The 10,000-nt window shown below is 50.1% G+C and overlaps 1 protein-coding gene across 2 annotated transcripts in view; it reads left to right on the plus strand.

The window, feature by feature from the left end:
- atp2a3 (ATPase sarcoplasmic/endoplasmic reticulum Ca2+ transporting 3) overlaps positions 1-10,000 on the plus strand; it is a 41,936-nt gene that overhangs the window by 18,680 nt on the left and 13,256 nt on the right. For both annotated transcript variants that reach the window (XM_026998602.3, XM_026998601.3), the window contains exons 6-8: positions 1,945-2,025; positions 2,258-2,343; positions 3,392-3,856. In XM_026998602.3, the coding sequence (XP_026854403.1) occupies positions 1,945-2,025; positions 2,258-2,343; positions 3,392-3,856 (632 nt within the window). The remainder of the gene's footprint in view (positions 1-1,944; positions 2,026-2,257; positions 2,344-3,391; positions 3,857-10,000) is intronic.

Genomic DNA, 10,000 nt, shown 5'->3' on the forward strand with positions numbered 1-10,000 from the left:
TCACTGGTCCTCTTGCCTTCTTCCAGGAGGGCTTCGCCCTTCACTCCGTTTCCAAAAGAAACCTCTGCCCACCGCTGCAGGAAAAATCCCGCCTCCGAGTGCTTTCCCCACCCTCTCGCCCAAAAAAGGGCAGAACCTCCTGGCGCCCTGCCAGGTGTGAAGCCCGCGCGCATTTGGCTCCGTCTGTGCCGTTCTAGCCGGGCTACATTAGCACTTAGATGGACTCTGAAGGCATTCGTGCCGGCTGGTGGGCTGGCTGCACGGGGCAGTGTGAGGCAGAGGCAGGCAGGGCGAGAGGGTGGCGAGAGCGAGACAATGGGAGGGGAGATGAGGGAAGGAGAAAGTGTTAAAAGAAGACATTTACAGACCGAGATGGCAGAGAGGGGAAAAAAAAAAGAGAGCGGAAACATGGAGGATTGCGCAGGAAGCAGGAGACTCCTCTCAGACCTGCCCCACTCCACCCCTCTGCCCCATGCTCGGAGGAGCATCCCTGCGGCCGGAGGGGCAACTGAAGGAATGGCAATACAACGGCGTGGGTGTGGGGAAGGCTGGGGTCGTGAGGAGTACCGCTGTCGCGCATAATAGCGGCATTATGCAAGCGCTCGGCAGGGAGCGTAGCGAGCGGGGCAAAGAAGTGGCGTGGGAGAGAGGTCGCCTTGCCTTCTACACTGCAGCGTCTGTGAGGCACAGGCCTTTCTTTCACTCGTCTTCCCCTAACGCTCCGGAGAGGCTAAACTCCCCCCGTCCTCCGCGGAAAGCACGGCGGTCCCATCCCTCCGCCGTTTTCTCGCAATTCCAATCTGCCTAGGGTTTCGCAGCGCGCTGTCCCACGGCCTAGCTGCAGCAGCCTGTGCAGACGCTGCCGCGACGGCGTCGGGCCCGTCCCCGGGATCAGCGGGAGACGTGCCTCCGCTCCCCCCCCCCCCCGCCCCTGCGACTGAGCACTTGACGGGGTGACAGCTGTCAGAGGCCTAGCCAGCAGGGTCGTGGAGGTCATCCGAAGGTCATGAGCGCCGAAAGCCGTTTCCACATGGCAGCCGATCCCGCCGCATCTTTTGACCCCAAGGGTTCGAGTGTAGAAAATGTGTCAGCGGAAGACAACTGGTTCAGGGTTGGGGAGATAAGAGGCCTTATCTGAGCAGACACAATCAGCAAAAGGGAATCGATTCTTTGACGTATTCTTTACATATAACCGCAGGAAGTTGAAGGATGACTTTTAAAATGGTTTTTTTTAATTTTTTAATGGCTTTTTTTTTTTAATGCCATTTTTAAAGTTTTCAAAGCACCCCGAATGCCTCAAAAGGCAGCAACTCTCCAGAAACAGAAGACAAGAAATAACAGATATTGACTCTCTCCTGTTGTTCCAGGATGCCCATCTTGACACTTTCCACCTCTTGTGTGTGTGTGTGTGTGTGTGTGTGTGTGTGTGTCTCTCTCTCTCTCTCTCTCTCTCTCTCTCTCTCTCTCTCTCTCTCTCTCTCTCTCTCTCTCTCTCTCTCTCTCTCTCTACCCTCTGGAGTGGTCCCCTTCATCAGCTCAGTATTGACCCGCCGCGTGCCGTGATTTTTCGGTTGAGCCACCCGCCCCAATCCAACATTTATCCGGACCGTGTGGCCAAAAGGTGTAGAAGCAAGCGCCTGGTTTTGGAGGGCTGCAGAAGGCCAGACTGCTTTCTCTCCTCTCTCTCGCGCGCTTCTCAGAGCGTCCGTGTTCCAGAGCGGTGTCGGAACTGTTCCGCTTCGTGGCTCCACGGCTCCGCTGCTTTATGAGCTTCCATCAATCCTTTTGATTTGGAAACGAGCTGTTTTGTAACGACCGTGATTTTCCTTCCACCTAAGCTCGCTGCACTGTGTGTTTTCCTCCCAGAATTCTGGTAAGGTAATGAATGTGTTCTCTGAACGTGAGCCGGGCCCACAGACTCATGCTCATGTATGTTTTTTCCAGTTGGGGACAAGGTCCCGGCTGACATCCGAATCGTGGCTATAAAATCCACGACGCTCCGTGTGGACCAGTCCATCCTCACAGGTATCCCACAGTTTTTCAAAACTTTGTATTTGGGTTTTTTCCCCCTTACTACAACCTTTTTGTTTACATCTGTGTTTGTGCCTACTTCTTGTTTGTATTTAGAACTGTTCTCAAACCTGTACTGTGAAGTGTAGTGCAGATTTTTAGTTGTTCTTAATCTGCTACCTCATGTGCCAAGTAAATATACTGAAACATTTAGTGTGTGTGTGTGTGTGTGTGTGTGTTTTAACAGGCGAGTCTGTGTCTGTCATCAAACACACGGACCCTGTGCCTGATCCTCGAGCTGTTAATCAAGATAAGAAGAATATGCTTTTTTCTGTAAGCACTTCCTTCCTGTTTAGGGGAGAAGCTGTGTGCGAGTGCATGCTTGCATGCATGTGAGCACATTGCTCAGTATTCCATAAAGAATCTGTTACAAAATTATAATCAATATTTCAAACAAACCTTACCATTCTCAATTATTTAGGCAAGCACTGTTTTCCCCATTTTTAATATACACACATAATTGTACTTGTATTTTAATATGCCAATGAATTGTTGTGCTTCATTGTTTCTTTCCATCCAGGCACGTGTTCTTTGTGTCACTTTCTCCTTTGAGAATTTCCCAGTTGGAGCGCTTTCTCTCGCTCCCACTCATACCACCACCACCACCACCAAATTTGCTCTCAAATCCTGCATTATACAACGCAAAGCGCCATCTCTCGCTCTCTCTCACGCTCTCGCTCTCTCTCGCGCTCTCTCTCTCGCGCTCTCTCCCCCCCCTCTCTCTCTCTCTCTCTCTCTCTCTCTCTCTCTCCCCCACACCCCTTCCCCCCCCTCTCCCCCCCTCCCTCTTGCAGATAGCATTATGGTGCAGCGTAACCACGAGACGTCAGTGCTCTCTTGCTCCCAGTCTAAATTCATCACGCTCTCCTGCTTCTCTCTTGGGCTTGCGCTGAAATCCCCGAGTCAGGACTACACTCCGTCCGCTCAGGATGGCGTTAGGGTCAATTACAGCCAAGGGAACACCTTTTAATCTCTGCACCTGGCAGGAACACATCGACTGAGCATGCCTCTGTTTAGTTGTTTTAGTCCCTAAACCATTTGGGTGCTTTTTATAGTCTGGTTTCTGCATTTCCCAACACATCACCCCTCTTAAAGATAGCCTTCCCTGGAAAAAGCTGCCTAATGATGTCATGGCCAGTAGCACAGGCCCAGGGAACGAAGACTCCCAGTGAAATAAGTGCGTTGGCACTGAGGAATTTCTGACATTGCTGTTGTTTCCATACAAGTGATCTGGAAAGTGTAAATAAGGCTTGGGAAAAACTGCTCATATGTGTGTGTGTGTGTTTTGTGTGCGTGTGCCACCCCTCCTCTGTCGCTACAGGGCACCAACATCGCGGCAGGGCGCGCCGTGGGTGTGGTCGTCTGCACGGGCGTCTCCACGGAGATCGGCAAAATCCGCAACCAGATGGCGTCCACGGAGCAGGAGAAGACGCCGCTGCAGCAGAAGTTGGACGAGTTCGGCCAGCAGCTCTCCAAGGTCATCTCGCTCATCTGCGTGGCCGTGTGGGTCATCAACATCGGCCACTTCGGCGACCCCGTGCACGGCGGCTCCTGGGTGCGCGGGGCCATCTACTACTTCAAGATCGCCGTGGCGCTGGCCGTGGCCGCCATCCCTGAGGGCCTGCCTGCCGTCATCACCACCTGCCTGGCGCTGGGCACCCGCCGCATGGCCAAGAAGAACGCCATCGTGCGCTCGCTGCCCTCCGTCGAGACGCTGGGCTGCACCTCCGTCATCTGCTCCGACAAGACGGGCACGCTCACCACCAACCAGATGTCCGTGTGCAGGGTGAGCGGCGTGGGCGGGGCTGGGGGCGGGGCTCAGCGCAGACGCATCTCCCCGTTACAGGATGAGCAGGCGGTGTCCTGTGCAGGGGTTAGTTAGCAAGATATCCGGTCCGAAGCTGGCATGTGCCGCTCTGAAGCCAGAGATGAGCGGGTAGATGACCTTTGACTACAGTCTGCAGCTGTCGGCCTGTAAAACGTACCCGTAAGCACTGTTGAGTGTGGGCCCTGGGAGAAACAAGGCTACTGAAACAGCTGCATTTGAAGAAGAGTCAGACCCTGGGCAAGAACCTGCAGCTATACAACACTCAGTTTGCTCTGCGGTCAGGTGTCTGCTCACATGCCTACATACGTGCCTACATACAGGCCTACACACTGCAATGCACGACTGTTTGCCAAATTACAGACAGACATAAAGCACAACATGCTAACGTTGCCAACCCCTTATTAGACACCTGAGTGGAGCACACCTGAGTGGAGTATCTTTTACTCTCACGTGACAGCTAGTAATGATCCCTCTTAAAAAAAAGAAAAAGTTTTAATAATAAAAATGTTTTGTTGCCAGGGCTATGATGTACTGACCCAAGGCAGAAAGGCAGTCGGACACAAAGTGGTTAGAACTCATGTCCAGGTTTCTGCTGACTGTGGCCGTGATGTTACCATCAGAAATAAACTTTCCCCACTCAGCTCTTCTGTCCTCCAAGGCTTGTGGGGCTGATGTGGCAGTTTGTGCGTGTCTGTGCAGCCAACCAGGGCAGTTCCCCCTGTTTAATTCTCAGCTCCGACACAACGCTGGCGGCTCCGAAATGGCAAACTTTCACAAAGGCGGTTGAGCTGTGGGCAGAGATATTCAGATGGGGGCGGGGTCATTCTGATGGGTCCTCTATTGACGGAGAGGGGGGAACCAAATCCGAACGGCATGTTTTAGCCCTCGTAGGCCGCCCACATAACAGATTGGGTTGTCTGATTTCACAGATGGTTTGTGAGATGGTAGGCACTCCAGATACCCAAATGGATGTACACAAGCACTGGGCCTATTTTCCATAATATGTCCCCTTTAAAGGTACAAAATAGGGTGGGTGGGTGGGTGTGGGTATGGGTGGGTATGTGTGGGTGTGTGGGTAAGCTTTTGAGTATTGACTTTATGCCAGTCTTTAGTCTGTAAGCATGGATTAAATCTTAGCTGTTTCCAGTCGATGCCAGCCCATCTGAACGTTGACCTCTGCCCTCACTTCCCCCGTGTGCTTTGCGTTCGTACAGCCTGCGGTCGCCCTAGCTACCGCATCCCCCAAGATTCCCTCGGCACCTCTTGGAGACTCGCTGCTCTCTGCAGTGCTGCTATTTTGGAACACAGAGCAGCTGCTTTCCCGGGATCTGCAAACATTCCCACAGAGCAGGGATGCACACAGAACTGGGACCAGCACAAGTCACTGTGGTACCCGAGTCCAACGGTCCTTCAGCTGTACTGCTGTGTCACTCTTATAACACCTGCTGCAAATTACACCTGTTATAACACTCTACATCCCCTTCTAATCAAAACCTCACCCAGTCTTAACCTGTGATTGTTGCTATTGCAGTGATACACACCCTTTATGCAGTGTTCAAAAACACACCCCTGATTTGACTCGGGATAAACATACCTGCAGAATGATGACCAAAATTATTTAAATGAGTTTTATTTAGTGAATGCTGTGATTGGTCAAAGCATCTGTCAGGAACATGATTGGTTGGTCAGGATTTGCATATCACAGTGATCTGTGATGTTTGTATTGCAATAGCCAGTTGTGATGACAGTCAATATTACAGCAAAGTTGTGTTCATGTGTACGTGTGTGGAGAGCCTGAACACACAGAGGCATGCCTCTGCAGTACAAAATATTGTTATTTTTGCTGAACAATTTCTCTCTTCAGTAGACAGGGTAGCAAAGAGAGGCTCTGGAGATCGGCTTCTCGTCGTCTCTAAACCTTCATAAATAACGTCTCTTCCTTGAAATCGCTTCTGTTAAGATCTGAAAGGAAGAATTGAGGCAAAATTCTGAGAATTAACTTTTGGTTTCAAGTTTGATCTTCTCTGCCTCTACCCTCCCATTCAGATGTTTCTCAGACCCTGTCTCACACATACATGCCCACACATGCACACATGCTTACTTCTTGTGAATTTATGTGACCTTTATGGTTCCAAGAGGAAAGCCCTTGATTACATTTTACATTTTTTTTGTTTGTTTATTTTTGTTGTTGTTTTGTTTTTCCCCTGCCACTGATATGTGCATGCTCATATACGCGCTGATTATCTGTTTTGCAAAAACGGAGGGAGGGCGAAGGAGTTGGTGTGTATTTGTGCTTTGTTCATAGTCATGTAGGAGAAAATGTTGTCTGCCTATTGTAATACCCTGAGGTGTGTGTTTGTCATTTTGTGTGCATGTTAGAGAGGCAGAGAGAGAGAGAGAGAGAGAGAGAGAGAGAGTGAGTGAGTGAGTGCGAGGGATTGCCCTAGGCCTCCATGTGTTTTACAGCAGGGAGTTCCCTGTGTACGAAACCTGTTTAATCTCCCTCGAGTGCTGGGAACTTTCCGGAAAGAGGCCCACTGCTCGGATGTAAATATTGACCCAACACGACCTCCCGGCACTGCTAGAGCAGCACTGTTCCCGTACTGACCGCCCGGACACTAGTGCTTTCCCACCCATGGATAGCTGTGTGTGTGTGTGTGTGTGTGTGTGTGTGTGTGTGTGTGTGTGTGTGTGTGTGTGTGTGTGTGTGTGTGTGTGTGTGTGTGTGTGTGTGTGGTTTAGGCAGGAGGGGTGTGCGTGCATGTGTCTAGAACATGTCAGAAGAGCAAGTAACATGTTAAATGAAAAATCAGTTGTTTTATGAGACAGATGCTCATTTTGGGTGACGTGAGACACGTGTCTGGTGTCAACACTGCTGTCGTTTGAATTGAGATTGTTGAACTGATTATAATTTGATTAAATGGAGCCTCTGAAGTGATTTGCCATGGTTACCAGGAAGCAGGTGTTCCCGCTCAGAGAGGCGTGGGGCTGTCTGACATGCTCGCTCTCCTGTCATGGTCTCACCTCTTTCATGCTGTCACAGGTGACAGTGATACCTGGCACACGTGCACACACACATACATAAACCCCTGTGATGAGTGGCACATGAGGAAATCATTTAAGGGTTTATCATCTTATTTGTATGTACTCTGTCTGTCTCTGTCTGTCTGTCTGTCAGCAAGCATGCAAATGAGGGTGTCCTTTGGATGTGTGCCTGCCCTGCATTTATTTCTCTGTGTGCTCAGTTTACTTGACTATTAGCTCAAACCAAATTACGGCCAGTCGTAACTCAAAGCAAATGTCCCCTGGGCTGGAGATCACTAAGAAGGCTGTTTGGGCACTTACTGTCCTGTTTGCGGCTGTTCCGCCTTGCTACCTCTGCGCCCCCACCACGCGCTCTCCTGTCCTCAGGGGATCCTGGCATTCTTTCACTCCCTTCTCTCCTGCTATTTCTGCTCCTTTTCCTTTGTCTCGTGTCTCTGCCGCTTCCCGGACACTCCGCTGGCACCTCAGCCATCCCGGGAAAGCCCAAGTGTAAAACGGGGGGACATTTTCCAGCAGTGTGTGTGTGTGACGACCGTGCGCAGATAACTTGAAGGTGACCTTTATATTTGATATTGCCCGTGCGGGGGCCTGCTGGCATACACTTTTGGCAGTGTATTTGTATTTCTTTAACAGCACCGCATACATTTCCGAGATCTCATTTCAGGATGGACGGCTGATGGCCAGTTCAGTCCTCTCCCATCAGCACCCGCAGAACAGTGGGCTCCACGCTGCTCCTCCTTCCCCGAAGTGCCTCCCACACCTCCCTCTTCCTTCGTCTCCTCCCCTCACGTGACCCTCTTCTTCGGCTCACGTGCTTCCTTCGTCTTCCTCCTCTTCTTTCTCTGTTAGGTTTCATAACAGCATCTCTGCAGGGGATGCAGGGGCAGCACACGCGCGTGTGTGTAGTCTTACTTTCACGCATGCGCGCACACAGATACAGACAGCCACGCACTTCATCAAACTCGTATCTGTCTGCTAATCATTACATAACCGCAAAACGCTGGTTGACACGCAGGCATCTGTTGCCATAGCGACCCCCAGCCGCAAAGCTCAGGCAGGACGTTGGGACGGACAAATGAGCTTTTTGGTTTGGAGAAACAGATAGCAGATGATGTAAGACAATCCTACCAATGTCTGGAAAAGGCAGAAGTGAAGGACAGCACAGAGGCACTCATCACTAAACCGACTGAAGTAGGCATGTGTCGTATGACAAGACCCAAGATGCAGATGGTACACGGGCCTCTGAGATGATCCAGAACCTGTCTGCAGGATGGTGGCAGGGTGAAGCATAATTTATTTTTTTTATTTTTTTTATGTATATAGATGCTGATTAGCTACATTAAAACCAGTTTGATAATCATTCAGGAATGTGGAACATGACTGAGTTCAAGGTGTTGACTTGGCATTCAGTCAAGCATCTGTCCCATAAAGCATCTGTGAGATGTGCTTGGAAAACAAGTCCAATCCACAGAGCCTCCACTGAGGTGGTTTTAATGCTATGGCTGTGTGTGTGTGTGTGAAATCAAATAAAATCTCCCCAAATGCGACATTGTTCTGCTGGCATGTACATCAGCACGTGTTGGGTTCTTTGGGGGTAGTCCTTGTGTTTTCTTTCTCATGTCTTTTGTTACTGTAGCAGCGTGGAATGTTTTATAGAGCATGTTTGAATGGAAAGCACATATGGTTCCTGCAAGATGTCCTCTTTCCCCTATTAGCGACGCTAACTCAATAATGCTGTCATTTCAGGGACAGTGGGGCAGAACCCAGCCTGGCTCCTCATAGCGGATCCTTCCAAATTAGTGTAGTTAAAGCTTTGCTTGCAGTTGAGAAGTGTGTATGAGACAGAGAGAGACCCCAACCTTCAGGCACTAAGGGACAGAGTTTTACTGCATGGCTCCTTTGTTAATTGTGCAATCAGGCTACTTTAATTGAGCCTTTTAAATGGAGAAACAAAGTGGGCATCTCGGTGTGTGTGAGGATGAGGGCTATGATTTTGTGTGTCCGTGTGTGCTTTAGAATGTCCTTTAAGTCGCTTCGCCCTGCTCGTCATCTTGGTAGCATGGTAGGAAAGAAGCAGGGTCCTGTTACCCTGAGCTGGTAGGGGTCAAGAGAGGTCTCTTCTCTCGCGCTCTCTCTCTCGCGCCCATCTGTGTTGAGGCAGATTTTGCACTCAGCGCTTTTCACCAACAGGAGGGTCCACAGGCCTCTAAGCTGCCTAGCTCCACCTCTCCTCTCCACAGCTCCGCCTCCCCTTTGCCAGGAGCCCGCCGGCTCCTCCTCGGTGCACTCTCCGGTTCCACCCCTCCTCAGGACCTTCCGACTTCGGAGCCTCCCAAAGTACTGGCTTCCCTGGTCAGAAACATTTAGGCTCTGGACCTAAGTGGGGGCATAAGCTGTCACACTTGAACAACGGCGGCCGAAACCGCTCAGGACAAGGCCATAGAGGAGAAACCCCATGATCTCATCTGCTTCCTTCCGCAAATGCTATGAAACACGGTCTCCCTAAACAGATTTGGCGTGTGGGGGTGTGCGCGTGCGTGCGTACACACAGACCTCGGTTCATACCAGCCCAGTGAACCTGGGAACACTCGGTTCCTGGAATATGATGACTTCACTCCACTGCTCCTGATTGGTTGGAGTGTGAGGGAAACCGAAACTGACTAGATTTTCTTCTTCTTTTTTTTGTGGTCATTTTCGTTATTCGGGGTTTCCCCATGTTTTACCAAGAGTTGTTTTCCCTCTCAATCTATATTAAGTCTTTTTTTTTGGTTTATTGGATATGGTGCTCACACAATGTGAGGATTTTGTACTGCAAAGGTTTGTTTTTGGTGCAGGTTATGATGATGGTTAAGACAAAATGGCAGTTGGCCAAATTTCTTGTTACACAGGCAAAACTTGAAATCAGTTCAAGGAAAAACAAACAGGAAAATAGAACCTTTTAGCCTTTGTAGCTTGTAAAATCAACCCTCCCTTTTCATTTTGGATTTACCGGAACATAAATAATATTGGAGGGTGTGACCTGCAGTGGTACTTTAGAAACATTGTTGGTGCTGTGGT

Source organism: Electrophorus electricus, chromosome 8, assembly GCF_041902795.1.
Source record: "Electrophorus electricus isolate QZ-2024a chromosome 8, ASM4190279v1, whole genome shotgun sequence".
Classification (NCBI taxonomy): domain Eukaryota; kingdom Metazoa; phylum Chordata; class Actinopteri; order Gymnotiformes; family Gymnotidae; genus Electrophorus; species Electrophorus electricus.